The sequence below is a fragment of the Solanum dulcamara genome, chromosome 6 (assembly GCF_947179165.1).
Source record: "Solanum dulcamara chromosome 6, daSolDulc1.2, whole genome shotgun sequence".
NCBI classification, from domain to species: Eukaryota; Viridiplantae; Streptophyta; class Magnoliopsida; order Solanales; family Solanaceae; genus Solanum; species Solanum dulcamara.
In genome coordinates, this window is record NC_077242.1 from 71,307,690 (window position 1) to 71,329,865 (window position 22,176).

General features: G+C 33.8%; 3 protein-coding genes across 9 annotated transcripts; 1 reads left to right on the plus strand and 2 right to left on the minus strand.

The window, feature by feature from the left end:
* Positions 1–276: 276 nt before the first annotated feature.
* Positions 277–2,464, minus strand: LOC129892634 (equilibrative nucleotide transporter 8). The gene is made up of 2 exons (XM_055968218.1): positions 1,815–2,464; positions 277–1,088 (listed from the first exon to the last, which is right to left on the minus strand). The coding sequence occupies exons 1-2, from the start codon at positions 2,335–2,337 to the stop codon at positions 391–393; spliced, it is 1,221 nt and encodes a 406-aa protein (XP_055824193.1). The 5' UTR covers positions 2,338–2,464; the 3' UTR covers positions 277–390.
* Positions 2,465–8,219: 5,755 nt separating this feature from the next.
* Positions 8,220–20,115, plus strand: LOC129891386 (nuclear pore complex protein NUP1). Of its 7 annotated transcripts, none has more exons than XM_055966726.1 (8): positions 8,220–8,537; positions 13,333–13,391; positions 16,590–16,852; positions 17,237–17,435; positions 17,837–18,124; positions 18,214–18,297; positions 18,507–19,220; positions 19,443–20,115. In XM_055966726.1, the coding sequence occupies exons 1-8, from the start codon at positions 8,264–8,266 to the stop codon at positions 19,950–19,952; spliced, it is 2,391 nt and encodes a 796-aa protein (XP_055822701.1). In that variant the 5' UTR covers positions 8,220–8,263; the 3' UTR covers positions 19,953–20,115. The 7 variants fall into 7 exon arrangements, with proteins under 7 accessions (XP_055822701.1, XP_055822702.1, XP_055822703.1 ...); XM_055966727.1 differs by having other exon boundaries at positions 18,217–18,297; XM_055966728.1 differs by having other exon boundaries at positions 8,220–8,528.
* Positions 20,037–21,849, minus strand: LOC129892970 (ferritin-2, chloroplastic-like). The gene is made up of 2 exons (XM_055968472.1): positions 21,551–21,849; positions 20,037–20,088 (listed from the first exon to the last, which is right to left on the minus strand). The coding sequence occupies exons 1-2, from the start codon at positions 21,847–21,849 to the stop codon at positions 20,037–20,039; spliced, it is 351 nt and encodes a 116-aa protein (XP_055824447.1).
* Between the last annotated feature and the right edge of the window lie 327 nt (positions 21,850–22,176).

Below are 22,176 nucleotides of genomic sequence, written 5' to 3' on the forward strand. Positions count from 1 at the left end.
AATTAATCGCGGTCAAAGATTTTCTTGTTTGACTTTCGAAATTCGAATTGTGTCATATAAATTGAAACGAAAGAGTAATCCTCTTTAGTGACTAAAGTCTAGATGAGTCAATCTAAATATTGTTATTTTTATGTTGACATCTAAAGAATGATTTTCCAATGTTAAATGCATCAATATTAAAATTTTGATGAGTCACATTCAGAACTTATATAGTTTTATGCATCACAAATGCTAAAATAAGGATGATGAACACAATTCATTTTGTAACATTTTTTTCCCCATAGTGACATAAATACATTGATCACAACACAAGATTTATAAATTCTAAGTTAAGGTTCTAATAATTCTACAAAATAAACCCCCTGCCTAAATGGCTAAACTAATTGCATTTCAAATAATCCAAAACCAACCAAGAACAGAACCAGCCACTAATCCCATCCCTAATGAAACAGCCAAAACAATTGCTGCTATTTCTGCTTCAGAACTTGGTACAGATTTAGGAGCAAGAATCATGATGACACTTGTCAAGTACCCGTTGGTCAGGCCGAGCATCGTCGTTAGAAAAACAATTGGCACTTCACATTTTAGCCATTTAGGACCATGTAGACAAGCAGTAAACAGAGGATAGAACAATAGCCTAGCAGCACAACCCCATGTAGCCTTTCTAGTACTTTTTAGAACATACACTGCAGTGAAAGATTTCCCAACGAAATCCGACACGTTGTAAACTGTTATAAGTAAAATGGGATACCAATCTTTAAGCACCCTCGATTCAAGATTTTCTGCTAAGAACCCTGGGAAAATGGACAATGTAACAGTATAAATCGCGAAAATACCAAATGCAGGACACCTTATGGTTCTTGCCACATCGCGGAATTTATGCCTCGAACATGGCAAGAAATCTTGAACAAGATGTGTGTAATGCTGCTGCATAATAGGCAGCTTATACAACAAGTTGCAGCAGATAATGCACAATATCAAAACTGTTGTGCTAATTATGAAGTAGAAATGAGCACTTGTCTTTAGACCCTGTGGAGTATGTGGAAGTGACACCTTGGTTATAATCCTTAACATGGAAATTAAAACACCTGTTGAAAAAAACACATTGATTAAGCAAAAAAAAAAAACAAGTTTAATATACAAAAAGATAAAATTCAAGAATCAAACTTGAGCTATGTGAAAAGAGTACCATTAAATGTTCAACAAATATCATTGTTGAATCCACCTCTGGCTATACAATTAGACCTTTCTATAACAAATCGTCATGTCTAACAACATTTCACTTTGACGACCAAGTTTTTATTGGAATCAACTTTCATGTTATGTTATATTATATGTTCTCTATAACAACATTTCGTTATAGCAGTCAAAAAATATCAAGACAAACGAGATTGTTATAGAGAAGTTCAACTATATGTTCATTTTGTAAGCAATTTGAAAAAGAAAACACATTTATTAAGAAGAAAAAAAATAAGTTCAATATACAAAAAAGATAACCTTCAAGAATCAAGCTTGAGATATATGGAAAAAAAAACAAGATTTTCAACAAACATTAAATTCTGAACTCATAATATCAAATGTACAATAAGTTCAACATTAAATCTTGAATCTTCCTCTGGATATACAATTAATTCTTTCTATAACAATTATCTTTTTATAAAACCATACCAACTTTTCTTTGAAATCGCCTTTCATGTTATGTTATATTATACTACTCTCTGTAACAACATTTCGCTATAGCAAGCCAAAAAATATCGAGACAAACGAGACTATTATAGAGAAGTTCGATTGCATATGCATTTTGTAAGTTGTACCTGAAGAAGCAGTTCCAGCAAAAATTGCTTGCATGTATTGTTTAGGCAGCTTACCAGCAGAACCAATCAAGCTTCCTCCAATTAAACCATCAGCTAAACCACAAATAACAACTGATGCAACCACTACATAATAAGTTGCATTTGATTTCACCGTTTGGTCACAATTAGTAGCCCAATCTACAATTGGTGTTACCATTAAAGAAAGAACAAACATAGAAAAACCAAGATTTAATCTCAATCTAAGGCTCATTGTTTGGTTACATTTGTTCCAACTCAACATCAAAACAAGAATTAAAAGAGAGGAACTCATGTAAGCAACAGAGAAAACTTTTTCAACATGTTTGTTTGGATAAAGGTAACCAAAGTAATCAACAGCAGTGATTAAGGCATTCCAAGGTAACAAATTGCCAGCACCAAGAAAGAAATGGATTATGTATGAAATCTTGTAAGTGTCCCTAATTGCCTCATTTTGATCACCCTTTGTGATCATGCTCCTCTCTATTCCTTTGTGATTTTCTACCATCTTCTTTATTTTACCAAATATTGTGGAGAATGATCATTTGGTCAAGCATCTTATAAACAACTAACCAATGACTTCTCAATATAAAAGTGCCTATGTTGCTTGGATATGGGTGTGAGGATTTGACACGAGTGTGAATTCAAAGGTCGAATTTGTCATCTCATAAATTTTAAGATAATAGCACATTTGATCTTTTAGTTAGTGGTAAATTTTAATTTTGGTCCTTGTAATATATGACTAAACACATCCGACTTTCAATTAGATGAAATATGTGTTTTTGGTCGATTTATATATGTGAAAAGAGTTATGTGTAAATTATATTTAGAACAATAGTACCCTCAGACATAGTGTAACAGTACAAACCCAACATAGTACATATCTAATTAAATAGTATAATGGTTAATAATAAGATTCATAAGCAGAGGAATCAAAAGTATATAATTTAAATTATTTAAGGTTAAATGTGCTTAAACAAATATTAGAAGGACCAAAATTAAAATTTGGTGATACTTGAGGGAATAAAAGCATAATTTTCCAATCTTAATTTTGAGAAATACATTGTATGTATAAATAGAATTAAGTTGCACTTGTAACAATCCAACCCCTTATTTTGAGCATTCGTTCCCCGTTTAATGTTTTATGACTTTAAATATAGGTTGATATCATGTCTTGGGACTTGTGATTTTGGTTGGGAATAGAGGTGCTTGGGGTGGTTTCATCATATATAATTTGAAGTAAGTGAAAAATTACATGCATATGTTACGACCAAGCCATAACACAAGGCAAAACTTATGTGTCATGATTTTGAGTGTATGAAATCAGATTACCTAAAAAATAGTATTCATTAGGTGTCAATCGCATCTAAAGATAATTTGAGATGTGATATAACCATATATTATCACCTTTATGTCCCTTAATCTTTTAAAGATTTTAAATTCCATTTTGATTATGGTCATTGGTTATATTTTCACATAAGCTTTAGTACCACCAAAAAAACCTAGCTTTCTTTATAGGGGAGTGACTACTAGCTCTTGAGTTGACAAGGGTGGAAGGTGAACCACTCTACTAGGTTAAAGATTCCACTTAATTGGCATAGATTTGACTAGTAAGGTTGAATTTTGGAATATGAAAGTTTGGATTATTGTACCTTTGTAGGGACAAAATTGGATGGGTCCGATAATTTTTAGGAACAAATTTCCCAAATTAAAAAGAATATAGTGTAGCACATGCCACCAATGTTGGTGTGCGCGAATCATACGGGAATGGTTTCATAATGGACGGATAATATGATTTAACCTACACATTGTAGGTGCAATGAATCTTTACATAATTAGTTACTTCGGACGACGATTCAGAATATAAATTTTAAAATGTACTTATTGCTGAATTTATTATATCAAAATTAAAATTTTGATATTTTCACACACATATATATTTGTATATGTCGAAATTATTGAATCTTTAAACTCAGGTGAACCCATTAATTTACTTGCTATTTTCATCGATGACATTTACAGGTGATAATTGGTTATTTGTTTACCTTATCAATTATTTACAGCATTCCTATTTATCATTTCATTATTGAAATCGATTCAATCCACATATTTTTTAAACTTTACATACAAATTCAATTATATCTTTTTTGAGTAAACGCTGATGATATAATAAGTTACATCATTAGTATATAGAAGTTAAAACTTAAAATGAAAACTCTTTTGTATATCTAGCCAGAGTTTTCTTGCTAATTCTATTGTCTATGAACTTATAAGAATGTCACATTGATCCTCCTTACAAAGTAAAATAGGATAAGTTGCAGCTACATATCCCACACCCCAAATAAAAGTAATTAATTAGGCTTGTCACTAGATCTTGTTGTAGACAATATTAGTATTGACTCTTGATTGTCATGAAAATTAAAACGTAAATTAAGTAGGGCAATGGGATCTCCCAAAAGTTAGATGATTACATATTGGTCTCAAAAGATTGAAGGTCAGACATGCTTAATAATATTAGAGAAAGTCATCAAAAAACTGACGAAATGTCGAAAAATCAATTTAGTTGATTGAGATAAAAGACATTAAAATTTCACGTGTAGATCTAGGTGAAATTCGAGACCAACAGTGGAAGATTTCCCATTATGGAGGATCAAAATCATTGTACTCTTTTTTTAGGGAAAATTAGGTAAATAAACAAATATAAACTAGTTAACATAGCTATAGTTTAGTTAATTTACAATTAGCCACTAACATTTAGCGTTAATTATGGTTCGAGTTTGTATAATTTGCACGGTTTGTATAATTCAAAATTTGTATAATATAATTTGTATAACTTTTGTATATAGTAATTTTCAATAATATGATTTATATAACTGTTTTAAGTTCAGATGTTTGTGTTCATATAAATTCGTTATTTCGAATTTATACAAAAATAGTTCAATTATTCGCGAATTATACAAACCCACAAATTATACAAAACCACAAATTGTACAAACGAGGCAGCTTGAACTATAGCTACAACTAGTAAATATGCAAACTGTAGCTAAGGAGTGTAATTAAGATACAGTTATTTATGAAATTTCCTCTTTTTTTAAGTTGTGTACTTTTTTAGTGTTGGTATCATTTTCTTATATAGCCACTTAATGTACGTATCAACCCAAAAAATTCATAATATTTGAAGCCATTTAGATATAATAAATATTAATGATCTCGTATTACTTTTAACAGAACACACACACAAAAAATAATACGGTGGAAATTAATAAATTATAAAAATTAGGGTTTAAAATTTATAAGGTAAAATTAGTGAATTATGTACATTTGAAATGAGGTATTTATAAATAATTGGAAATATGATCTTCCATGCATCGAGGAATTTCATATGCAAGGTACGTGTAATACATACTTCATTTAAATGGCTATTATTTCATGCATGATTTTAAAATAAAAGTTGCATGTAGATTTGAAATACATATGGTTTGGCTCATATCATATTTGATTTAATATTATTCAACTACATATGTCATTTAAGAGTTCTCATTGCCATTGAAGGTGCAATGTGATTTAATCATGAAAGTGGAAGTCACATCATATATAGTTCTTGTGTAAATCTCAGCTAAAATTACAAAAATAAAAGCTTGTATATATACTTATAAATAATTTGAGAAACATGACAGTTTATATCATGCAAGTGGAAATATATAAAAGTCATAATGGTTTGAAAATAATCAGTTAAAGATATTTTCGAAAAGGTGATTATTGAAAATTTTATGAAACATTTCAAATATCTCGGCGTAATTAAGGGCTTTTGCTTTAGAAAAAAGAAGAGGACTGTGGGTGACCATATGTTAATCCTGACTCGTTTTGAATGACACCTACACTAAATCTTTTGTTGGAAGAATTAATTTCTAATCCAATTTAACCCATCAAATCATTTATAAAAGACAGTTATCATAGAAAATCACTAAAAAAAATCGTTTAAAATAAAAAATGGATCAAGTTCCCATAAACTCAATCAATTATCAAAAATAATATGCGAAAATTAACACCTAGAATCTAAAAGTCATAGTACCAAACCCCTAAATAGTTAAGAATAGGGATGCAATTCCGAAAACTAGAAATCATAAACTAATTATTTAAAGTGTCTTTGTCTGAAAAGATGGATAAAGAAATATGGAAGAATCCATGGTAGCCCGGAAGAGTAGATCATCCTTGGATTCGAAAGGATACGCGTCTCTCAACTCATGAGGTTTCGTATTAGCCGTCTGAATATGTCCTATACTAAACAAGAAAAGAGTAAATGCAGAATCAATACACCATCACAATATACTGATAAAATCACACGGCCAGTCCCAAAACACGAATGTAAACAAGCAACTACAACATAGTAAAACATGTCAACACATAATTAAACCAACAACCACAATATAACACATATTCTCAATCACAATATCCTGAATCAACCGATGCATGAAACATGTTCCATATGATCTCAAATGCATATACCCAGTCATGAAACCTACATACAAACTATTAGTATACTGACATGGTACCTGAGTCAATCATTAATGAATTATATCAGGGGTGGTATCCTAATCAATCGTTAGTATTTTGTACCGGCATGGTACCTGAGCCAACAATTATTCACAAACAACATGCATAATCACAATTACAATAGACAATCACACTTGAAACCACAAGTAAATAAACAAGTTCATTGCATGAGAATTAAGATTATCAACATGGTATCATTTTACATTTGCCTTTTAGTTTCCTTTACATACATTGCACAAGTAATACTACCAAGCAGTAAACATGCATACATACATAACTTGAAAAACACACAACCATCACATACCTCGAATCAAGCCTTGAAAACTCAAGAAAAATTAGACATAATTATATAAATGCTTCTCATTTTTGTCCTTAGTAATAATTATTCTTGGAAATAATAATAATATTGACTAATGAGCATAAAAAATTTAAGTGAAGAGCATATACACATATTTTAATATTGTATTGTTTAGATTAACTATTTTCTTATTAATAGAAGAGAGATTAAAAAGAGAATATTTATTGAAGAGATATTGTCATTTTAAATGATTAAAAATAATAAATAAGAAAATAATAGGCAAAATACATACTTTTTAAGAGATGTGTAAGCAAAAAAATGTGACAACTAGTAAAATGATCCGGAGAAAGTATTTAAATCATAAGTTTTGATGAATCCTTCTATTCTTTTTAAACTTTATGCCCAATCAAATATGTTCACATAAATTGAAATACAATTTGAATTCCAAATCCTTTTTTCTTTGGAAGAATTGGAGATTTAAAATTAAACTTGAAAGTTTGTTTACTTTTCATAAGCAAACACTAATCTAAAATCAAAATTTGAAATCAAGCTCTCAAATTCTATTACCAAACACCTACTTACATCCAACCATTTTAACTTCAGTTAGTTACTATAGTTAAATTATAAAATTAACTGATAAACTTGTGTATGAAAGACATTTTGTATCCATGGATGATAAGTTTTTGTTCTCCTTCGTTTGAGTTTGTTTCTCTTATTTTTTTTTAGTCTATTTAAAAATGATTATTTTTTTTCTTTTTTTGATATCTCTTTACTTTTCACTTTCAACATGATATGCTTAAAATCACAAAATTAAAGAATATTTTGATACAAGCTATTCATCTTTCATTGAATTTATCTAAATTTTGAGAGTGTGAGTTTCTTAGTTGAACTATCACCCAATGATTAGCGAATCACACTTACATGTTGACTAGGCCAAATATTTGTTAAGAAATACTTCTAGGCGCGTTTGTCCATAAAAATTTCGACCACATGACATATATAACAACTCTATTTGCTGACACATTAATTTTTTAATATATCTTTAATTGACTTTTTAAAAATCTAAACTTTCCCCTCTCAAATCGGAAATATCGATGTCACCACAGAAACGAGACCATGACTAATGAGGTGGAGAAGAAGATAGTGAATATCAAGACTGTAATAAATTAATTTATACGATGAATATTTTAATTTAATATTAATTTATTTAAATTTGCCAAGGTAGAATTATTTTTCCAAGTGAAAGAATTTTAAACAAAAGAGAGAGTATACACACTTCATTAGAAATTAGTTGAGGTGTGTTTAGCTAATTATTGATTGATAGTTCAGGTAGAAAACTTACTCTCAATATTAAGGTATGAAATTCAAAAAAAATTAAGATAATTGAAGCGTGTTTTTAATCCTTAACTCATTTAGAATCACAAGATTATAATTACTTTTTAAAACTTTGTATCAAATGTTTTTTTTAAAAACTATTTCAAAAGTAAGGACCAAAACGTAATTTTACTCAAACCATAAACAAAAAAAACCTCTATTGCTTTGCTTAGTTGCTCCCACTGATTTCCATAGCAGAGAAAGAGAGATGGAGTTCAATACGACGCCGACACGTTACGGTGGCAGAGACGGCGAGAGAGGCGCCGGAGGGAAGTTTAAGAAACCGCCGGCGAGGAAACCTCCGTCGACTCCTTACGACCGTCCACCATTGAACCACTTCGGTCGTACTAGCTGGTTATCGAAACTGGTTGATCCGGCATACCGTATAATCTCCGGCAGCGCCAACAGAATTCTCCCGTCGTTCATCTCGAATGCAATTGCTGGAACTCCTCCTCCACTTGAACAAATTGACGGTAAATTAGGTTTGAGATTCGTACTTCATGTTGTGTGAAATATTAGGGTTTCCATGAATGTGCGATTGTTATGTTTTTTTTCTTCTATTGGTGATTAAGTATGTTGGTGTTTTGGTGAATTGAGGTTGCAAGAACTGAGCTTTTTGGTTATTTTAGTTGCACCTGATCTGTTGGTTATTCTAGAAAAAGGTGTTTTTTGCTTTCCTAGGTTGCAATGCTTTTTTTTTTTGGATATGCAGTACTCTAGTATTAAATAACTAATAGTAATCGTATTTCGAGTTGCAAAGCATCATTAATAAGGTTATTTAATAGAATACACCTTAAGTAAATCTTTCTTAAGGGGGGTATGGCAGGTCCACATGGGTCAAGTAGTATGAAACGGATGGAGTAGGTGTTTTTTTCTTGGAAAGGGGTTTGGGGTGGGGGTGGGAGTTCTGTATGTATCTTTGTTGTTTAGGTGCAAAGTTTAAACTTTTCCAACTCTGATATCATAATCACCTTGTATGAGACCTGGTGTGTTCCAGTTTTCATTCGTGAACTTGTATCTTAATAGTATTCGTTTTTGCTGTAAACGTGAATGGAGTGTAATAGCATTGTTGTTTTTCTTTAGTTGAATTTGATAAAATCTGGAAGAAGTTTGACTTTGTGAGCTTGGGAGTTGTACTCTGATATCATAATCACCTTGCATGAGACCTGTTGTGTTCCTGTTGTCATTCATGAACTTGTATCTTAATTGCATTTGTTTTTGCTGTAAACGTAAATGGAGTGTAATAGCATTGTTGTTTTTCTTTAGTTGAATTGATAAAATCTGGAAGAAATTTGACTTTGTGAGCTTGGGAGTTGTATTTGCTATTTTGTTTGAATAGTAGACCTCATATGACACACATTATTATATATTGTATAAAAAATTGTGATCCCGTATGTAGTCTGCCATGATTGTACAAACATAGATTTGGTATTTTGCTTCCATTGGCTGATAAGAGAATGACATCAAGCAGGCTGACACTGGTCCCAAAGAAAAAGGTGCTGAGGAGCTAAGGGACTGTGGATCCATAATGTCTCCAAGGGTTGGACCCAGTGGTCAGGCATAGGAGAAGCAACTTGAAGGTCTTAGGTTTGAACTCCAGTTACAACAGTTAATGTGAGCCTGCCTGCTTTAGCTTTTGTTGGCTGGATTAATGGATCCTATGCTTGTGAGTTCAGGTTGTTTGATGGATTAGACGCGATGCATGAAAATTTATCAGGAACACCACTTTCACAAAAAAAGAAGAAGCTAAGGATCTATTATAAGATAACTTACCAAAAAAAGGACATAAGATAATGGCTCAGGTTCTTATTGAAAGGTTTTAAAAAATGATTGATACTATGATTGTGGGAAACCAAATTTATTCATCAAACTAAGGGTAATAATGAATGTTACACTAATTGCCAATGACTGCTTTAATTATAGGCTGAGGCAATTAACTCATGGATATTGTGTTAAATGGATTTGGAGAAAGCTTACTACCGTTTAAATTGGCCATGGTGCTAAACATTGTGAGTTGTGTGATCATTGATGGGGTTTGGAGATAGGTGGATCAAGTGGATAAGTTTCTGCATTTCCACCGTAAGGTTGTCTATACTAATTAGTTGTAGACATGAGCATATTTTTCTTCTTAAGGGGGGACTTAAGCAGGATGATTATTCGTCATGTTCTCTTTTTCTAAATTCTAATGGTGGTGGAAACACTTAGGTTACAGCTCAAAAGAGCAGCAACATTTGACTGGATATTTGGGGTTAGGATTAGAGGAAATGATGACATGCAATGGATATTTCACATATTTAACATTGATGACACTTGAATATTGTGTGATGCTGAGGAAGAAATAGCTGATGTACTTGAGCCTGCTATTTTTTAAGCAATTCCTAGGCTTTATATATATCCAGTGAAAAGTAGATCATTCTTTTTGAATTAAGTGAAAAGTAGAATTTTCTTTGTTAATGCACACAACAAAATCCTTGCATTAGCCATTATATTGGGCTGTAAGGTGGAGATTTCTTAACTACATATTTGGGCCTCCCATTGGAGCCAAATACAAAGATCAAAAAGTACGGGAAGGTGTGTGTGATTGAGAAGTCACAAAGGAGACTTTTTCATCTCACCTTGCTTTAGTGCCCTGAAGCGCTTGACCTTCGTCCCACCTCGCTTTAGTTCCCTGAAGCGCTTGGCCTTTGTCTCACCTCACTTTAGTGCCCTGAAGCACTTGACCTTCGTCTCACCTCGCTTTAGTTCCCTGAAGCGCTTCACCTTTGTCTCACCTCGCTTTAGTGCCCTGAAGCGCTTGACCTTCGCCTGACCTTGCTTCATGCTTTAAGCGCTTTTAATAACACTGATCTCATGTGTTTGTTACTACTTAAAGCACCCTGTTGCCTTTACTTATAATGCTCATACACCAATTACAAGCTACTTATTCAGACATAACAAGCAGAGCAGTTCTGGAATTTTGGTAGGAGGCTTTCACTTGAGTCCCACATGCACGCACAACAACAAACCCAGTGTAATCCCATGTGCACATATGCGACATTAAATAATAAACAACAACAAACCCAGTGTAATCCCATGTGCACATATGTGACATTAAATAAGACACCAATAGGAAGGAGATTAAAAGTGCACCAATACGACATTTAGGACTATTAGTGCTCCATGTGATAGAAGAGGGATGACTTTTGAGCCTAAAGCAAAAGATAAGGGAAGATTTTGGTCTTTTCATCTGCTTTTGCGGGAATATTAACACCCATCAGCAATGTGCTAGATGAATATCAACATACCTCGTCTTTGGTGACTGCCACACCTCTAAAGTAGTAGAAAGTTTGCTAGATGGAACACCGACATACTTTATATCTTTGGTGATCACCACTGTAAAGTAGTAATGCAACTGGACAGGATTAGATGGAATTTCCTTTGAATGGGTTTGGGGTGGTGGGGTCTTAATAGGGAGCTATGGATGGAAAACCGCTGGAGTTCGAGACGAGTTGAGGCCTCAAATGACAAGTATATGGATGCAAATCAAAAAAATTTTGGGGAGGAATTCCAACCTTTGACAAGAGTAAAAGTTGGAGATGGCAGTGGAGTGAAAATGTGCCAAGATTTTTTTCTTGTTTTGAAAATGTGTCAATACGTTTGAATGTATGATATACACCCTTTAAATAAATCTACCAAGACACACAGCCTGATAACTTCCAAGTTGCAAGTTACAGAATGTCATAGGGGTATGTCATGTGAAGTTGAGTAAGGATATAAAAGGCTGGAGGTATGAGTTATAACTCGTCTTTGGTGACTGCCACACCTCTAAAGTAGTAGAAAGTTTGCTAGATGGAACACCGACATACTTTATATCTTTGGTGATCACCACTGTAAAGTAGTAATGCAACTGGACAGGATTAGATGGAATTTCCTTTGAATGGGTTTGGGGTGGTGGGGTCTTAATAGGGAGCTATGGATGGAAAACCGCTGGAGTTCGAGACGAGTTGAGGCCTCAAATGACAAGTATATGGATGCAAATCAAAAAATTTTTGGGGAGGAATTCCAACCTTTGACAAGAGTAAAAGTTGGAGATGGCAGTAGAGTGAAAATGTACCAAGATTTTTTTTCTTTTTTTGAAAATGTGTCAATACATTTGAATGTATGATATACACCCTTTAAATAAATCTACCAAGACACACAGCCTGATAGCTTCCAAGTTGCAAGTTACAGAATGTCATAGGGGTATGTCATGTGAAGTTGAGTAAGGATATAAAAGGCTGGAGGTATGAGTTATAACTCTGCTCTTTGATTGTTTGGAAAGGATTCCATTAGTTGAACAAAACGCAGACAACTTATAGTGTAATGTGAGGATGGCACTATCACAGTGCGTTTATGCTAACATCGGTTGATAAGGAAAGACATAAGGAAATCCGGGGTGTTGGTGGAAGATTTGAAAGACTAAAGCTCCAAAAATATAACATGTTTTGGCCTGCTAAAAGTTCATGAGCCATATTTGACACACGAAGACCTGCAAAAAAAAGTGTTTTTAATATGTATAGTGATGTTTTCTGTGTGAACTGACTTCGAGGGACATCTCTTTCCCTTTACTGCAAGAAGTCATGCCACTTGGCAGATTGGGTGCGTGTTCCTGAATTTGTTAGGATATAGTACGGTGAATTTCTTACAGCCCCACATCAGTAGTTCCAACATTGCAGAATATAAGTGCGATGGAACAAAAACTGTCAGGGATAAGCTTTCCTCTGACAATATTTTCGATATTTATCTAAATTCTTTGAAAAGAAAGCAGACTCCCATATTTTTTGAAGGTATAATGTAGATGTATTAATAATTTTTGGGATATGGTGAATTTTGTAAATGATATTGAAGGGGCATTGGTCTTCCCAGATCTCCATGTTTAGAGAAATATGAGTCCAAGAACACTTTTTTATGCTGAAAGTACCCTCTTGCTAATGTTAGTAATACAATTTTTGCTTGCCTTTAAAAAGGGAAATTACTAATACAATTTACTGGAAGTACCCCTATTAGACACAATGTTGGATATACTTTATGACCAATAAAATAACTTTTTTTAGTATTGATTATTAATATTTTTTTTATTAATACTTGATAGAGGAGTTCTAGCTAATAAGAATCTATAGTCGATTGGATGCATTGTGATAAGCATGTTTTATGCATCAAACATTGTGAGCTAATTAGAAATAGATATCATTAAACTTGTTATCTTGTTTGTTTCCTCAGTTTGATCATTAATCTCATTTTTTTTTAAATTTGGGACAGATAAAGAAGATCCAGAAACAACACAAGATGTAGGGAATGACAACAAATATACTTCAAGTGTAAGCTTTGTCTACTTTTTTCTTCTTGGTTTAGCTTGGTAAATTTCTCCTATTATCTCTCCATTTTATTGGTAAGAAATGTGGATGAAGATTTTGCTTTGTTATTGTGTCTATTGTTTTACTACATGAGAAAGAGGCGCACAAGATATAATAAATAGATCTAAAACTTAGTTTGGATAGCAATAAAATGGTGAGAATTGAATTTGTTGGCGAAGGTGACCTTTGAAAACTGGAAGACAAGGATTGCACTGCTAATAGATCTCTGCTGAAGTGCTTGTTAAGCTCTGAGTTCCTTATAAAAAGGGGGTAAGTTCTATCCAGCATGATGCCTTACTTTTTGGGAAAACGGTTGGCAATTATCCATCCTGATTAGATGCTCCTGAAATACTAAGACTCCCAAAGGAACATGATAAAGAGTAGAGTAAACATCGTCTTTAGGTAACGAGAATGACAAAGTTGATCAGTGTTTACTTCACTGCTGATCGTTTGATGTTTATGAAGCCAATTGACTTGTATATCATCTTTGCTACACTAAGAAAATATCAGATTAGTTGCTAGAATTTTACCGGGGAATTGATGACGAACCAGTATCATATCAGGATTATGATTTGAAAGTATATATCAAATTAATTGTTAAAATTTATCTGGGGAACAAGAGAGAAACCAATATATATATCATGGTTGTGATCTGGAATCTTAATTTTGTCGATGCTTTATACTTTCTTGTTCATAGATCTTGTCAAACTTGGATATCTCAATGGAAAGTGCCTCAGGAAATGGGGTTAGAGCTTATATTATGTTATGGTGCTAGACTAAATGAGTCAATAGTTTTGATATCTTAAATTCATCTTCTTCCTGTAAAGATTAATGTAAAGGTTATTTCACATTGAGCACATCAAAAGTCAAATTGAAATATGCACTTCTTTTGACCCCCCGGGTTTGGTCTAGGAGTAAGAACGCAATGCATGATTGTGGGTTAGGCAGATAAAACAAGTCTGGTACTTTAGTGGAGAAGGGAAGAGGCGCAGACCCATTATCCAATAAAAATATCTCTCAAAAAGAAATATACACTCTTTTTCTTGACAAGTAAACGCATTGACTATTCTCATGAAATTGCATTCTTAATATCAATCGAAATTTCAGTTTGTTGTTATCACTAATAGAAGTATGTCAAATACTTCATACCGTCTTGGAAAGGATTTTTTTCATAATCTTAAACAGAGGTATGATGAATTCTAAAATTTTTTTGACGTTAACTTTGAGAGAAAGCACCCTTCGGGGTGGCCCACTGGTTTGGGCTTGGGACTTCCATGTTGAAGGTCTCAAGTTCGAAACCCCTTGTCAGCTGAAGCAAGGGGTTTTCCTTCTGGGTCGAGCTCGTCGCACCAGGCTTGCCTAGTGCGGGTTACCTCTCCGGTGTGGTTTGTGAGCTATTACATAGGAGTGAGAGTTTTACCCTGAGCACACCCAAAGGGTAGCGTCTGCGGGTTTTCCTTTACATAAAAAAAAACACTTTGAGAAAAAGCTCCTCCCCTAATTTGCTGATAAAAATTATCATGATTTACTTGTAAATCCATGCAAAGTTTAATTGTGGAAGAAACCGTGGAGATGAAAGCTTTAGTAACTTAACTGCATATGATGTTCAAAGCCTTTTATATGCTTTTGTGGTAAATCCTTCAAAGGACCTACAGTAGGTTTCCTCCTAGCCTAATTTAATCCTCTAATTTAAATATTTTCATTTACCTATGCATAATGGATCTGATGAAAACTTCATGAAGGTGCAAAAGTAGAATGCCCCTTTCTGAAAGTCAAAGTAGGCCATGTGTAATGTAAGTACTATTCTTTTATGCTATTAATGGTTGCCTGTAGCAGTGGCACCACCATTTTCTATGCATGTTACTCTCTGCTCCATTCCTCTTTTTGTTTCACACAGAGCTTAAAAGAAGAAAGCTTGAATAGGTCAGCTTCATCAAAAATAGAAAGCTTGAATAGGTTAGTTTTTGATAATAGATTAGCATGTAACCTTTTGTCAATGTGTGTTTGAATAGTTGCAATATTTTTGAAATGTGAAGTCCTTAGTTGAGAAGATACATTCAGAGACCCAAATAACATTATAGTATAAATATTTATACTATTTCGCCACTTTTAGCAAACTTAGACAAATATTATGCTTATATTAATAAAATTAGATATTAGAAAATTACTACCTCAGCTCAATTTTTATGACATAGTTTGGATTTTGAGAGTCAACTTCTTTTGATTGTGCATTTAGACATACAATCTTTAAGGTTTTTGAAAAAATAATTTACATATTTTGTAACTAAATAAAAAGTACTATAAGTCACAAGAATTGTCATTTTAAAATAGTTAAAGGGCATACGAATAAATTGTCGACAAAGATTTTCTTGTTCGACTCTTGGAATCTGAACTATGTCATATAAATTGGGACATAAGTTTAGTTTGAAATGGAGGAGTATGTTTGCCACTATAGTCACCAAACAGACACTCTGGACCGATAGCAGATGTCATTCTGTGAAGGGGATCTCAAATGCAAATGAAGAAGCAAAGAAGAAAAAAGGTGGGTAAGGAAATTAGGTTGGTGATTTACGTTGAGTGATAGCGAGAAAAGGGAAAACAGAGAATATCTCCGGGATCAATTAAAGGGTTTTTCAGTTCGTGGACAAAAAATATGTTGGGATTATAATACTGGTAACCTTGATTATTTAGTACTTATAATTTGTTTGTTACATCACATTTAAAAATGAGACGTACAATGTATTATCTTAAAGATATGTTTGGTTTAAACTAAGTAAACTTGAATAAGCTTTTGTTCCTAATTTTAACCTTGAACTTCTTAATAACATTTTGTGTCGAAAGGGCAATTTTTGTCAATTTATTGTTTTACTGAGGTATAGCTAATCCTTTTGTTTTTATCCCATGTTGGGTGTTATATAAACTTACACCAAGATTCCAGTATAACATTATTCCATTAACAAAAGAGCAACCAAACGAAGTATAAAATAATACCATGAACTTATTAGGAATTGATGCTGTGAAAGTGCCTCCTCCCCCATACAAACAAACTCAACCCAAGTGTGAGAAAATGAAAATGAAGAGAAAAACACTGAATTTTTATTTATGGTTGGTTTTCTAGTAAATAGAATATTTTCAGAAGTGTTGGATATTATGTTTATGCAGTATGTGATATCCAGATCTACTGAAGGAAACGAAGATGATCCAAGTATGGAAAAATTAAATGGGATCCCCGAAGCAGAGAAGCTGGAGGAAGAGAAACCAAAGAGTTCCAGATCTACTGAAGGAAAGGAAGAGGATCCAAGTATGGGGAAATCGAATGGGATCTCCGAAGCGGAGAAGCTGGAAGAAGAGAAACCAAAGGATTCCTCTGATGGTGCTGAAATTTCCAGAATTGAGCAGCTCATGCAGGGGAAATCATTTTCGAGGTAGCATATCATTCTTCATGTCTGTTTTTTATTTTCTGTAATTCTGGTTATAGCCGGGCCCAGCTATCATGTTGTTGAAGTGACACCCCATTGGTTAGGAGCCAATTTCTGTTTTAGATGAAAAATGCATGCATCTTAAAAAAAATGCTATCTTCCTCATAGTCCTCAGTGATTTGAGAATGCAGTTCTCTATAATTGCTAGGAACTGAGATTTTGACTTAATAATCCTTTCTTCTTTTTTTGTGATCCTCCATCACTCTGTGCATGTCCTTATATTGGATTTCTCTGTCTTGTGTTCATTCAGGAATCTCTTTTGACCATGTGTATCATTCAAATTTTTTCAGTTAAACCTGCTTTTTCAAAAGCTGTCTTCACTATATGCAGGGATGAAATAATGCGTTTGACAGAGATATTAAACTCAAGGGTTATCGATGAACAAGAAAAGAAAGCTAGCAGGACAGCTGAAGGAGACATTGGAAGGTTTCATTTAGCACATGAGACACCTAGAAGACCAAATGACAGGAAGCAGGATGAAACAGACTTTGCTATGCCAGGAACTTCAACATCTCTTCCCCAAACAAATGTAAGTTAATTATCATTATTAACCTTTCTGTCATAGAACACATTTTGTTTTTTGAAATGACCACAATCTTTGTATTTTAGCGTGCTAAAACTTCAACTCAACTAAATAGATACAAAAAGAACAGGATGAACTAGAGGATTGATGTAGCTGTAGCCAGCTAGTCTGAAAATTGAGTCACACTTGATTGATTCATTAGTATGAAACTACATTTTAATTAGTCAAGAGATGGTCTTGGATGAAGCTCTAACAGGAAAAATGCATCAGTGAATAAAGTTCGGAATAGCTTGGAAGTAACAAGTACAAATAATTATTTTATGAAATAACCTCATTGATGCACCCTTCTTTCGGAGTTTCGATATTGATTCTAGGATGTATTCTGATAAAATACTGCACTACTGCAGGTACGAGATGAAGTTGGCGCATCACCCATTGATATTGCAAGAGCTTACATGGGAAGTCGTAGGTTAAGTAAGGGAAATGATTCTTATGGTTTTTTATCCAAGGGGGAGCCAGCTCCACAAAACAGGTTTCATCAACCACCTTCACCTAAGTCGTCGACTTGTTGGCCCGCTGCCATGGTGCAAGATCAGCATGGTCATTTTACTCCACTGAATCAGAGAGGATATGGGCTTGTTGAGTTCCCGAGGACCCCATACTCTAGAACTTTATTGCCGAAATCCAGAGATAGGGTTTGTATTGTGACTAAATTATCTTGTGCTTCAACCATACTTCTGTTAATCCAGGAATAGTTATTCATGTTTCATTTTAATTTTGCCAGCAGAGTCAGTCGCAGGCTGGTAGCAGGTGGCTAGATCCCTCAGCGAAACTCTTCCAACAATCTCAATCATCAATCTACAGCCAGGTATATGCTTGTCTTTGCAGTCTAAAGTTAATTCAAATTACAAAAATCCACTGTACTAAGCGACTTCCTATTAGAAGCTTCCTACATTGATTTGCAGGTTCTTGTGTGTTTATAAGAATTCTGTGATCATTTGTCTTTATTTTAATGTGATAGAACTCTTTTGAGGAGCAGATGGGATCTTTCTGAATGTTCTCATGAAAATATTTCAGGAGAAGACAAGGACTGATTTACCTCTTCCAAGCTATGGATCTGTGGGACCGATTCGGCGCATACGGAATAAATTTGGCTCAGAATCTCGCCCTAGGAAATCCATTTTCCTGAATTCGACAAATGCTTCTTCACCTTTAGAAAAAGTTGGTGCTTCGAAATTGTTCTTGCCTGCTGCTGGAAAGAATTTGGAAGCTGGTCAAACTAGTGGTGTAGAGAAGTACCAGTCAGTGGATCATAGAGTAGGCAGGTCTGAAGAAGCTATGCCGCTCATAAGTTCTTCAAATGAGACTGTAAGAAAAATATTAGAGCAACTTGATAGACACAAGCCCACTCCTGCAGAAAAGGCAGCTGAATTGAAGGTAGCAAGCGAATGGAAGAAATATCCCGGCAAAGAAATCTCTGATTCCACTCCAAATGATAAAATGAAATCATCACATTTAGGAAAATTTGGTATGCATATGAACAATGGTCTGGCAGCTGCCCAATCATCCAAGGAAGGAGATAATGGAACAGTCAATCATGTGAAAATATCTCAAGAGCAAACTCCGCGTGAAGCTGACACTGGTACGGATGCTAGTGCTAAAGCTGCCAGTATAGCTAATGTGTTTGTTACGACGACTAAAGCTGATACTGTGGCGCCCTTCACTTCTAAGGGTGCTGATTCCCAAGTTAAAAGTTTCTTTTCTGGTGCTCACACTCCAAGTTTTCTCAAGGTACTTATTTGTTATTGGAAGTTACCTTTTCAAATGGCATTAATCTGCACCTTCCTAACATTCTTGAGTTTGTTGTTAAAAGCAACTTTTGTTACAGTTTAAAATTAAATTTATGCATTAGAAGATGGAGGGTGCAAGAGCACAAAACCACTAGGGAATGTTGATTTAGGTGTTGATAATATAATATAGAATCACCACTTAGCATGGATGTCTTTGCTGCAGGACTCTATAGGCACTGATGATGGACAGAAAGATAAAGGTTCTACCCCACAGTGGCCTTCTTTCCAAAATCATAGTAATGGGCAGAATGCTGCAACGTTTTCCAACTCCACGGGTTTCCAGCTACCAAGAAATGCTCCTGGACAAGCCTCCGGTGCAAAACATAATTTACCATCCATTTTTGTGAGTAAGCCCAATCCTAGAAATGTGACTTCCCCCGACAATGGGTTTGGATTCAGTTTCCCAGTCCCTGCGTCATCTGGTGCACTCTCAGAACCACCAACACCGTCCATGCCATCGTCTGCAGCCGGTGTCCTCTCTCAGCCGGTGGATGCATCCACTTCTCCAGTATACAGCTTCGGCACTGGTAAGTCAGCTGAACGCCTGGTCTTCTCTTTTCCCTCTACGAGCAATGCATCTGTCCCTGTGGATTCTTCAGATCTCAAGTTCAGCTTTGGAACAGACCGGACATCAAGACTATCTTTTGGTGCAGTAGGAAAAGCAACATGCTAATTTGAAGGTTTGTCAATACTCTCTAGCTGCAGGATTTTCACCCAATGATGGAAACTGTGTTTTATAATTTTTTTGTATTCTCACCTACATTTTGTTACCAGCCACACAGCTTTCATTTTGAAGGATGGATGAATACCTGATATTAAAAGTTTTAGCAAACACAATAATTGCATTTTGTTATCTGCCTCAGCTTTCATTTTGAAGGATGGATGAATACCTGATATTAAAAGTTGTAGCAAACACATAATTGCTGATTGACTTGATTATGTTTGTGTTATACATCTAAGGTATAGAGTTTAATTGACTATCCATGTGTTGAAGGTTGATTTAAGATATGGTTAAATGGATTGACAAGTCCAATGTCATTAAAAAGGTAAAAACTCAAATTATGCTATTATGTATGTATGATCCATTATTAAATCCAAGTAATAAAGTAAAAAACATATTTTGAACTGTGTATTTCAAATACACTACTAAATTAAGGAACAATTTCAAATATATACAATAAACTAATTAGTTTACAACAAATATTGTCATATTTTATTTATATAAAAATAGCTAAAATCATAGAAAATATACAGTGGTTATATATTGACTATACAATATAGATTACTTATACATGAGCTATATATTGAATATATATTATGATACACTCAAAAATTGAATATAGTTTGACTATACATGAAATATACACTGACTATACATGCTTATACAACGAATGATCATGTTTTGGTAATTACTTTTGCCGAATGACCGCTGAGTGTAATTTCCCCCTAAATTAAGCAAAAAGCTACTAAGTTCGGTCAAATCGTATCTAGGCTTCTACCTTCCCTCCAAGTAGAAATGACTCATATATAGTATTCTTGTTTTATTTCCTTTTCTCATACTGAGGAGAGACCTTCCTTTTAGCCCAAACCAAACATACATAACGAAATCAAGACCAAACATCCATAATTATTCAGTTACAATTAGGGTCTAGTTTCAGGAACACCAATTCTAGTTGTCACATAAAAAGGAATTTTAACTAGGAGTCCGTTTGAATGGGTTTAAAAAAAGTGACTTTTATATATGAAATGTTTTTAGAACTTTTAAGTGTTGAAAGTTATTTTTATAAATAAGCAGTTGAGTGTTTGGATAAAAGTGCTTATGCTGAAAATAAGTTGTTGATGTGTTTGGCAAATAAGTGCTGTTAAGCACTTATTTTCTGTCAAAATAACTAAAATACCCTTAAAGCTGTTAACACCATAATAAGTTGATTTAAAAAAATTTTAAACTCTAAAGTTGATTTAAATCAAAAGTAATTTATATTGTAAAACCACTTCCACTATAAAATGTTTATTTAAGTTAATTTTTTATAAATACATGTTACTTAAGGGGGTGCATGTGCTACAAGACCCTCGGCTACTTATAGTGCTAAGGTGTGAGTACACTGTGTATGTTGTTGTTAAAGTACAAGAAACAACACAAAGCAACATAAATCGAAGGATAAGAAATTATACAATCAATACTAGGAAAACAACAATTTGTTTAAAAACCAAAACATCAAAGAAGAACAAAAAAAATAAAATGGATAAAGCTTAGAAATACTAAAAACCCACTTGATCTGTTCATTAATAGCAGCTTCAGATTGATCAGAATACTTGTGTCTAGCAAGAGAAACTTGAGGAACAGTAGGTACAAGCATAAGCTCTTTCTTCACCTCTTCAAAGGGCTCGAAAACAACACCCGTTAAGGATTTGCTGCTCAAACCCTTTGAAGCACATACTACCAACTCATTTCCGCTTTTTGCTGAAAAATTCTTCAAAACAGATCCATGTGAAAAAATTGGTAACATCAGACTCAAATTTTCACTATGGATGTTCAACAAGGCAAACGCAGGTGCCACTTTGAGAAGCATGATTATGTATACAGAAACTTAAAAGAGAAATTGATGGAATAACGAGAGAAAATGAACAATTATTGGTAGAAACAAAATCGAAGGAAAATGAAAGATGAGCTACAGAGAGGAGAAAGAGGGAAGCTGATAGGGTATTTTGGGAATTAAAATAAAATATAAGGAATATAAAAGTAATTTTCATGGTCAACGAAAATGGCTTTAAGCCCTCCTCCAAAAAAGTTAGAATTTCTAACTTTTCATTTTTTGGTGACTTTAATAACTTTATGGCTTAAATTTAACATTTAAGGTCAATAGTCAAACACCACTATAATCTAAAACGGGCTTATA

Bases quoted from the DNA above. Each gene is read 5' to 3' on its own strand.
- LOC129892634 (XM_055968218.1), bottom strand. From the start codon at position 2,337: ATGGTAGAAAATCACAAAGGAATAGAGAGGAGCATGATCACAAAGGGT. The intron at 1,089-1,814 runs GTACAACTTACA...TTTTTTCAACAG, and splicing joins TGCTGGAACTGCTTCTTCAG to GTGTTTTAATTTCCATGTTA.
- LOC129891386 (XM_055966726.1), top strand. From the start codon at position 8,264: ATGGAGTTCAATACGACGCCGACACGTTACGGTGGCAGAGACGGCGAG. The intron at 18,125-18,213 runs GTTTGTATTGTG...TAATTTTGCCAG, and splicing joins TGCCGAAATCCAGAGATAGG to CAGAGTCAGTCGCAGGCTGG. The intron at 18,298-18,506 runs GTATATGCTTGT...AAAATATTTCAG, and splicing joins AATCATCAATCTACAGCCAG to GAGAAGACAAGGACTGATTT.
- LOC129892970 (XM_055968472.1), bottom strand. From the start codon at position 21,849: ATGCTTCTCAAAGTGGCACCTGCGTTTGCCTTGTTGAACATCCATAGT. The intron at 20,089-21,550 runs GTGGGTTTTTAG...TTTTAATATCAG, and splicing joins GCTATTAATGAACAGATCAA to GTATTCATCCATCCTTCAAA.